At 43.9% G+C, this 10,080-nt stretch overlaps 1 protein-coding gene across 1 annotated transcript; it reads left to right on the plus strand.

The window, feature by feature from the left end:
* Positions 1–756: 756 nt before the first annotated feature.
* lrrn2 (leucine rich repeat neuronal 2) lies at positions 757–10,004 on the plus strand. The gene is made up of 2 exons (XM_076755626.1): positions 757–1,094; positions 6,562–10,004. The coding sequence occupies exon 2, from the start codon at positions 6,962–6,964 to the stop codon at positions 9,326–9,328; it is 2,367 nt and encodes a 788-aa protein (XP_076611741.1). The 5' UTR covers positions 757–1,094; positions 6,562–6,961; the 3' UTR covers positions 9,329–10,004.
* The last annotated feature ends 76 nt before the right edge of the window (positions 10,005–10,080 follow it).

Here is a 10,080-nt window from a genome sequence, read left to right on the forward strand (position 1 = left end):
CTAAAAGTGAATTCACACTCCCTCCTGAGAACCAGAACCTAAACAGTAAACACATTAAAGTGCTTCTTGTGTGTAATGTTTTCTCTTTTGTTGTCTGTGGTTGCTTGCTAGTCAGTGAGGGTTTAATTACTTCATCAGTTTCTATATTTCATTGTTTTAATGATACACACTTTTAGGCATACCCTTAGGGTAAGGTATGATAGCTTAAGTGAGCTCAGAGCACCATTAGAATAAGGCTCATTAAAACCTTATTGAAACCTGAAGTTGTATGAGCTCACAAAATGACTTCAGCTAGCACAATAGGAAGCTGAAATGTGAACTCATGCTGTGCAATGTGCACTGTAGGTTAGTAAGGATTTAAAGACGATTCCCACATTGAAAGACAAATGAACTTATTCAACAGGTCTATTTATCGAGGAGGTGAAACACGACATCGGCTCAGAAAGACTGTACAATCAGCAATGTACTGATACTGTAATAAAGATACTGCAATACAGAAACAATGACTGTCATCACTGAAACTGCATCTCTCCTGCTGCTTTGCAACCTGCTATCCATGGCCCAGCATTAAAACCAGGTCTTTAATCTGCAGACGATGGCAGAAAACTAAAATGCCACCAGGAGCCAAAGAAAACTTCTCATCCAGAGAAGTAACACAATGTAAGTAACACAAATGGTTTTTCCTTGGGCTTGTCACACAGGAAAAGAGAGCGGGAGGGAGAGAGTGAGGCAAGCAATAGAAAGAGGAGGAGAGATGAGAGGGACAGAAGCTCTGCTGCAGAACACACCTCATCTCCATTTTAGCTGGAGGGTGAGAAAGAGAGAGAGAGAGAGGGAGGGAGAGAGAGGGAGAGAGAGGGTGAGAGAGGGAGAGAAATTCAGTCTGTGCCAATTTGCTCTTCAGCTCCAGTGACAGAGAGGGGAGAGCTAGGGAAGTGATATTTCAGGAATCTTAAGAGATCCACAAACATATGACTGAGAGGGAGACAAAGACAGAAACATCCCGACATGTGCAGCATTTGCAAAGAAAGACTGACAGCAAATGAAGACAAGAAGGACGGACAGGGAGACATGTAGCCTGTGCTTCAGCTGCGGTAAGAAACCTGAAATACGTTGACAGAATTTTCTCAGCAAACTGCACATCGCAGCACTCACACAGACATGCAGTCATTCATGCACACTGTCTCTATGAGTGAAAGCAGTATTGATTCAAAGGTGTAGCAGGTAGCAGGTGTGTGTGTGTGCGTGTGTGTGTGTGTGTGTGTGTGTGTGTGTGTGTGTGTGTGTGTGTGTGTGTTAGAAATGGAGATGCTTAGGGGGTCTCTTTTCGCAGAGGGGGCAAAATAAATCAGAAGTTAGCATATATGTGTGCCTGTGTGCATGCTGGAACAGATTCAGCTGCAGGGCGATGTGTCTCTGTTTTTTTAAATCAGTATTATTATTATTATTACGATCTGCATCCAGCACCTCTGTCATAAATCCCTCTCTCCTGCTGTCTAAAGCCTCCCTCTCTCCAATCCGCCCTGTTTCAGTGTCTCTGTGTCGTAGCTTCATAGCACAAACAAACCTTATGCAATGGACCACTTCATGCAAGCATGTGTTTCTTCATACCTCTTATACTCTTCTGTCCATGATTCCAGTGCAGGTCGTAAAAAAGCTTTTCTCTGGCTCTCTCTTTCTGTCAGAATCGGAAAGGCAAAGCCAAATGGAGCCGACAGAGAGGCACATTTGACTTTAACTTCTGCAGAAGGTCTGAAATAACAAAGACTTTTAATTCCTGCATGTTTTCTCATCTACAGGCGTTCTGAAAACTTTCAAGCCACTGACTTCCAGATACAGTAGTTGCCTAGTAGCGGACTGAGACCACCACAGTGCAATCAATTATCCCACACCTAATTGTCTAAATTTCTCACCAAAAAAGAAATCCAATTGTTGACATCTTTATCTCTAGAAAGCGAAGGTTTGTGTGTTAGTGTTAGTGTGTGTGTGAGTGTGTGTGGGTTTTATTGTATGCTTTTAAGCCTCCTCATGGTTTCACTGTACAGGCTTGTTTTCCTCTCTTGCAGCAAATGTTAAGTGTCTGTTACAGCCCTCCAAGCATTTAAGTACCAGGCAGGCTCAAATGTAAACAGGAACTCTAATGCTGAGTTTGTTGTATACAACTGCAGTGAGGTGTTTACACAAATGACAAATTACCATGAAACAGAGGTAATCAAACAAATTTTTTTATATATTTGATTGTTCTTTGTTTGATTGGTTGCCATCAAGGATATATGTTGGAACATAAAGCAATGGAGGTTTGGCATACGCAGGTACTGGGTGTGTGGAGGTGAAATATGCATGAAAAAATAATGTTCAAAATTGGTTGAAAAGAAAAAATTATAAGAAAAACCTTTCAAATGGAAATGTGGGTAGATTAGGTATTGATCCTTGAACTTTCACTGCATCTGTTGGGTTCAGGATGCATATGAAAGTGAGACAATCCAGACAAATGTGCAAAACTCTGGAAGCTGAGCAGTACAGCATGTTGAGAAAAGCAGGTTTGGGAGACTTACATTACATTAAAAATCCACAATAATGCAAAAATACACATCTGCATGAAGGCTTTGGCCTGGCTGTGAAGCTTCCTGTGAGTCAAGAGTGAAGTCTGATCATCACTAAAGTGATATCACATGAGTCAGCATTGTTGGGGCTGAAGACTACAAGTTTGAAAACGGAAAAAAAAAAAAAAAAAATCTTTTGTTGTGGAGTTAGAAGGAAGTGAGTTTACCAGACCTCTGTAGCCCACTCCTGATCTCTACCTGAAGTTAGCAAGTCATTGCTACATTAGCTGCTACTAGCATAACACAGCAAAATCAGATGAACTGGTTGCAGTCGAGTTGTACTGTGGGTAATCTAGGTTTTGGTGAGGAAGAGGAATGTGTGGAATTAAACAGGTGCAGACTCTGCTGCATCCATGTGAATCCTTCTTTAAAACTGTCAGTGTTACGGGAGTGCAGTGCTCAGTCTCTGGAGTACTGTTTCAAGAGTCTTCTCGACATGGATGGACTAGTGTGATAAGATGAACTTTATGTTAATGTCAGTATGATTTCAAGGTTTCTCATTACCTCGCAAAACTATGAGAGGGAACACACAATTTCTTTACTGTGAAATTTGCAGAAACATGAGCTGTACTCGTGTCACTGCTCAGCTGTGACTGACTGACATGCATCTGCATCTTTCTTTGAAACCTTAACATATTTATGCAGCATAAGTCCTGCAACTATTCACATGTAGTTGAAGAAACATCTCTTCTTCCTCAGTTGTTGACTGGAGGATCACATCAGATTTCGGATTAAGGTCAGTGCAGCTTCATCTTTTTGTTACTGTTACTCATCCTTGTGCGGCCAGAGTGCTGCTTTGGATAATATGTGAGCTACTGTGCAGTCATACAGTACATACTTTCAAAGAAATCTGAGTCAGAGAAGTCAGGGAAGTAATAATGGCCACTAAGAGCAAAAATATACTCTATTTATCCACAGGACAAGGGGATTGTGGAGAGCAGGGACGACACAGTTATGAAAGCTGCTGAGTCATCCAGATCTATTTAACTTTCTTTTCCTGAATAGTTCAAATTACAACGCAGCACAAGTCCTTTGAATACACACATCAGCTCAACAGTCCTGCTTTCCTGAAACTGCTAAAAACACTGTGAGCTTTTGAGAGCAAATGACAAAAGGGGGGGGGGGGGGGGGACATCAAAATTAAATGATGAATCCATTATTGAGCAGGTTGCCTATGAAAAGATGAGAGAGTGAAGTTGAAAGTGAATGGCTGATAGAAGAGTAAGAAGAGTCCCAGGAGGTAAGAGCTGCTACTGTGTTTTTACTGTTATGGCTCCCAAAGTACACACAAAGTCATGTGAACACACAGAGCTCACTTTGTGCTGCTCATGCAATTAAACTACATGGTGTTTGAATGCTAATGGCTCTTCTCCTCATCTCAGTAACTGTGCTAAATTGAATCTGTCGATTCGTTCTCCTTCCTGTTTGTGGAGAAGACTTGGCAAGCATCTTCCCACACTTTCTCCTCGTCCCCTAACCGGCATTAAAGCCTGCAGAGTTGCACAGAGCTTCCTGTTAGTCATGTAGATTGCAGAGCTCTGTGGCAGTTTTATCACACCAGCTGCCTGGATGGAAAGGGAAAGGTGAAAAGTTCATCTAATGGAAATTTTATTTATAATCCTGCTGAACGTCATCACAGAAAACAACCTCATTTGGAGAACACATAGAGATTAATTCAAGAGGCAACGCAGCTTTGAATCTTCAGACGTGCAGTCACGCACGTTTCCTCAGTCCAGTCAGTGTTGTTTCATCTGTGTTCTTATCAACTGATACACAGATTGGACCAAAACAAATTCCTAAGTAAATCTCAAAACACCGAGACAGAGTGAGGCTGGGAGATTTGTTTCCATGGCAACCACGCAGTAAGCCTTGCATGGCTTCTCGGCATGTGTGTGATACCAGTATCACATAATACAATTCATGTGTGTCCCACAGAATATTGTTTTGTCCAATCAGGGTGACAGGAAGCATGACACTGAAGACAAAGGACATTTAAACGTCACTCTGCCAATATTGGCTCAATTACAAGTAAACTTAAATAACCATGTAACAAGTAATAATGTAATAATGTAATTCAACCAGTTAACTACAACCCCCTTCTTTGTGCAGAAGCCCAAAAATGACATAACCAAAATCAAAACAAAACCATAACTATAGCTGAACCCTTGGTCTTAAAGCCTCTCTGTGATGGATCATTAAATCATCCAATGCCTCTATGAACATGACGTATAAAATCACAATGATTTGGATGATCAATCACGTAAGACTTCTACACAAAGGGCCGTCAAGGTATTGATGAATAGTTTTAGCATTCCTGCAGTTCTGTAGGTGCTGCATATTGATCATATTAGAGGTGGGTGTCCTGATGAAGCTGGGAGACTTAAAGCCGCTAAATTGGTATTATTATATAAACAATTTATCAAATGAGATGTCTAATGTGAAAGTACTTTCAAACCCATAGAGACTCTCCGGAGCCATTCAGCTCATTTCAGCTCATTAGTTTGGTTTTACGACCTATAACTTTGTTTTGATTTACTCTCACAGCTCTTATTAGTGTAGTTTTAGACTGCAGCAGATGTTTTCAGTAAAGATCCCTAAAAACTCTCTGTGCACCACCTTCTCACCACCACTCGCTGTTAAACATGGTGGAGCATTTAGCGGCTAACATGGCAGATACTTTTCTCAGGAGTTGGTGGAAACGTGAGCTTAAAGGACAGCGAATATTGACTTAAATTCACCTGTTAGATAGAAAATTAAACGTTCAAGAATGCATGACAATGTGCTGGTCAGCGCTAGTAAATAGGCAACTGTGCGCTAACAAGTTTGCAGTACATCAGTGCCGTGTGTACATCCTGTCATGCTGTCCCTACTCGCAAAGACCAATAAATGAAAGCTTAATGAAACTGAAAAATGCTGTTGTGCTTTTTATCAACTGTACCTTAATATACAGTCATACTTTATTCTATGTACTACATCATCTAAAATGTGCCGTCGAGAACAGGAGGATGCTTGTTAGTCCAACACATCAAATTTCTCCCCATAGACTGTTTTTGCACTACAACTCAGCTAATTACTGGGATGATATCATTGCTGCCAAATGACTACAATCCGTTAATGTGATGGTGTTGTACCATGAATACTGAGCAGAACTGTGAGGCACGCTGGATAAGACAGTCCAAATGCTGTAAATGTAAATACTGATGGGACTGGTGTGCTTCATGTGTTTCTGTGTGTGTGTGAATGTGTCTGTCTGTGCAGCTACAGTCACACAGTCTTTCTCATTATAGCCTTGAGTACAGACGGCTGATAATATAAAAGATCCTTGGGGTCTTTTAACTATTACATAATAAATAACATTTGTGGGACGCTATGTTCTAAAAGACACTGAATGTGAAGCACTGGCATGAAATATTAAAGTGCTACATGATTTCATCACTCCTGCATATTTACCTATCCTCCTGTAGGCTGAAAGAAAGACTGGAAATTACAGCAGAACACATCCTGCTTCTTCTTCCTGTCATATTTTCTTACTTTTCCTTCTTTTGTTCTTTACTGTGATTGTCTGCATCTGTGAATTAGTCTGTCCGCATCCACAATCAATGCCAGCTCTCCTTTGGAAAGCAGAGATTCCCCTCTGTGTGCTTTTTTTTTCCTCTCTCATGCTCATCCATCTTCTCTACTCCACCTCTCCCTCGGTCTTCTTGGCTGCAGAGTATTTCTGCTTTTCTGAATTTGAAACATACATCCGTGCAAACTCTGTGACCTTGCTAAGACATCTATTGTATTTAGAATTCACACAGACTTGGTTTAGAGTGAGCACTGATGTTTAATACTTTAAAATGCGTTCAGATTTAAGCAACACGTTCAGTTTTGAACAACTAACTTAGTATTTGATTATGTTAGCTCTGTTTTTATCTCTGAATCTCTTCCTTTCTCTTCTGTGTTTCTGACAAAACAGTGAGCCGCCACGCTGCGAGCCATGAGTCCTCCACCTGTGGCCAGGACATGAGATCGATGGTGTGACAACAAAGGCCGTCATCGAGCTACAGCCATTGTGCAGCCCCTGTTCTACTATCGCAAAGTTACACATTAAAACACTGTTGGTATAACAGAGTCGTGGACTACAGAGGGAACGTACACATTTGAGTTGTGTTTGTGTCTAAAGCACGCTGTCAGTATAATCACTTTTATAAATGATCACACTGAACCATCTTGCCTACCTTTTACAATTTGTACACACACCTTGAAGCCGTTAGTAACTTGACTTTACACACATTTCTGGTCCAGATGATTCGTCTCACATCCTCATAAACTCTTCCTCACCTTGTCTGATTCAGCTCCTGTGACCTGTAACGATTATGAGGCCGGCTTTAGTGTTTCTACAGACACAGTGTCTCCTGTGCGTGTTCATCGGTGTATGTGTGCCCAGCGTGGAGGGCTCGCTACCTCACACGCTGCCATGGCATGTCTCCTGCCCGTCGCGGTGTGTGTGTCAGATCAAGCCGTGGTTCTCTCCTGATTCTGTCTACCATGAAGCTCCCACTGTGGACTGCAACGACCTCCTGTTGACCAAGCTCCCTTTACCCATACCCACAAACACACATACCCTTCGCCTGCAGAGTAACCTTCTGTCTGAGCTCGACACTGTGGCGCTGCACGGACTCCCCAACCTCACCGACCTTGACCTTTCTCAAAATCGCTTCAGTCGTGTGAGGACGATAACTCAAAGCTCCTCTCTGCCCTCTCTGCTGTCTCTACACCTGGAGGAAAACCATCTCAGCCGTCTCCCTGATGCCTCCTTCTCCTCACTGCCAACTTTGCAGGAACTCTTTCTCAGCCACAACAACTTACACTCGATAGCACCCGGAGCCTTCTTCGGTCTGGAATCCTTAATGCGTCTGCATATCAACAACAACAGGCTCACCACTGTTGACCCTCGGTGGTTCAGGTCTTTGCCTCGCTTGGAAGTTCTCATGCTTGGCGGTAACCCTGTGGAGGTCCTGCCTGAGCGGGGCTTCCTGACCCTGAAATCCCTGCGGAGTCTTGTTCTTGGTGGTATGGGTCTGAGAAGCTTGGCTGAAAGAGCACTTGAGGGGTTGGAAGGCCTGGAAAGTCTCTCCTTCTATGATAACCTGCTGACAAAGGTCCCCACTCAGGCCCTAAGGAGAGTGCCAGGACTGAAGTTCCTCGACCTCAACAAGAACCGTATCAAACTGATCGAAACAGGGGACTTCCGAGACATGATCCACCTGAAGGAGCTCGGCCTGAACAACATGGAGGACTTGGTGTCCATTGAGAGAGCTGCCCTGGAGCACCTTCCAGAGCTCACCAAGCTCGAGATCACCAACAACCCACGACTGTCCTACATTCATCCACAGGCCTTCCTCCAGCTGAGCAGGCTGGAGAGTCTAATGCTCAACTCCAACTCTCTGAGCACTCTGCACCAGCACGTCATGCTCTCCCTGCCGAGTCTTCAGGAGGTGAGCTTACACTCCAACCCACTGCGCTGTGACTGCCTGTTTCACTGGGCTGCCGAGGAGGCCCATCACCCTCACATTGAAGACACACAAACAGACACGCGAACACCTCGGATGGTGCGTTTCATTCAACCCCAGGCCACTCTGTGCTCTGAACCCCCCGAGCTGAGAGCTCGCAGGGTGAGAGAGGTGTCCTCCAGGGAAATGTCGGCCTCATGCCTCCCCATGATCCCTACTAGCTCCCTCCCCTCTTACGTTGGGGTAAGAGAAGGAGGAAAACTGGTCTTGCACTGCCGAGCACTTGCAGATCCACAGCCTGAGCTGTACTGGGTGACTCCCTCTGGGGTGAAACTTGGTCCTGCACCGAGCCAAACATCCAAAGGTTTACCGGCTCCTGCTCCCTGCTACAGCCTGACAGCCTCTGAGGGATTCAACCACACATCTGCCTCCAGCAACTCTCCCAGCCAGGCTCCAGATGATACTCCCTGTAACCCCTCCAAACACTACCGGCTACTGCCTGAGGGAACTCTGGAGCTGAACAAGGTCACCCACAGCGAAGCAGGATTGTATACCTGTGTAGCTGAGAATGCACTTGGAGCAGATACACGCAGTGTTACTGTGGGTGTGCATGGCAGAGAAAAGAAAAGAAAGAGGGGGATGGCAATGAAGACATATCCACTGTTTAGAGTGGATGCCAGGTTGGAGGTGAGGGAGGTTGGACAACATTATGCTATCCTGTCCTGGCAGAGCAGGCGCAATCTCCCATCAACTCGTCTGTCCTGGCAAGCCATATACTCAAACGCACACACACCTACATACACCACACGCGTCCTGGCTGGTACACAGAGCTTCAATCTGACCCATCTGCAGGCAGAGACATTTTACCGAGTGTGTCTACATTTAGGGATCAGTGAGGGCGCCAAGCATGCCAACAGGAGATCAAGAGAGGGCCGAAAGTCTCAGTGTGTTTCATTCAGGACAAAGGATGTTCCAGAGCCTCAGCCCAGCTTGCAGCTAAGCCCAGAGCTGACCTCCACGGCAGTCACACTACTGCTCCTCGCACTCATACTGCTGCTGCTGGCAGGCCAGAGCTGGGACACTGAACCTGAGGGGGCAGGAAAGCACCACAGCACCCTCCTCCAGGAAATCAAAAGTCCCAAGGCTCTGATCACCAGTCAAAAGACAGAAGGGAGCAACGGACATCAGCCAAAGCAGAGTGAGAAACTGCTATTACATCAGGACTGCTGAAAGAATTCAAATCAAGAAACACTGACACACAAGCACACACATACACACACACATACAGTCATACATATGTCAAATATACACTTTGTGAGTCACAGCTAGAAGAGAGGAGTCGTAGAGCAGAGCAGCGGTGTAGAAAGAGATTTGTATTTATTTTATATACCATATAAAGTATATATTGACATTGTTTCTGTGTTAAGATGTATTGTAAAGAATGCCTAATCCCTAACCAGGGAAATGAAACTGGACAATCATACTCCTGCCGCACAGCGAGTGAACACAGGAGAAGCAGTCTGAGCTGCCGACAACCACTGGACTGAAACTAAAGAAAATCTGGTTCACTCCAGGGACAGATATTTACAGAGGAGAGCGGCTCAGACCTCCAGGGTATTTGTCATGTTTTTTCTCTACATGTTCCACAGGCTGAACCATACTTTTTCCAAGCTGATGAAACTTGAGACTGATACTGAATGAAATTCCTGCATCGATGTAAACAACCTTTTTGCTTAGCTTTCAGTACCTTGGAATGGGTTGTCCATCTTGCAGTACATATAAACTATACTCATCCGGATTCCCTGCCTAACATCCTCTTTCAGTATAAAAGTGATCTAAAAGTGATTGTGTTAAATTCTATTTTGAGCTATTATACAATAAAATCTTTTTAATGTACACAATCTCACTGTTTATTTCTGCTTTCTAACCACAGAAGATTAGATTATACAGAAAATCTAATGATGCCAGGATCAAATCAATAA

The sequence above is a fragment of the Chaetodon auriga genome, chromosome 2 (genome assembly GCF_051107435.1).
Source record: "Chaetodon auriga isolate fChaAug3 chromosome 2, fChaAug3.hap1, whole genome shotgun sequence".
In the NCBI taxonomy this organism is placed as follows: Eukaryota; Metazoa; Chordata; class Actinopteri; order Chaetodontiformes; family Chaetodontidae; genus Chaetodon; species Chaetodon auriga.

Coding starts and splice junctions, on each gene's coding strand:
- lrrn2 (XM_076755626.1), top strand. CDS start 6,962: ATGAGGCCGGCTTTAGTGTTTCTACAGACACAGTGTCTCCTGTGCGTG.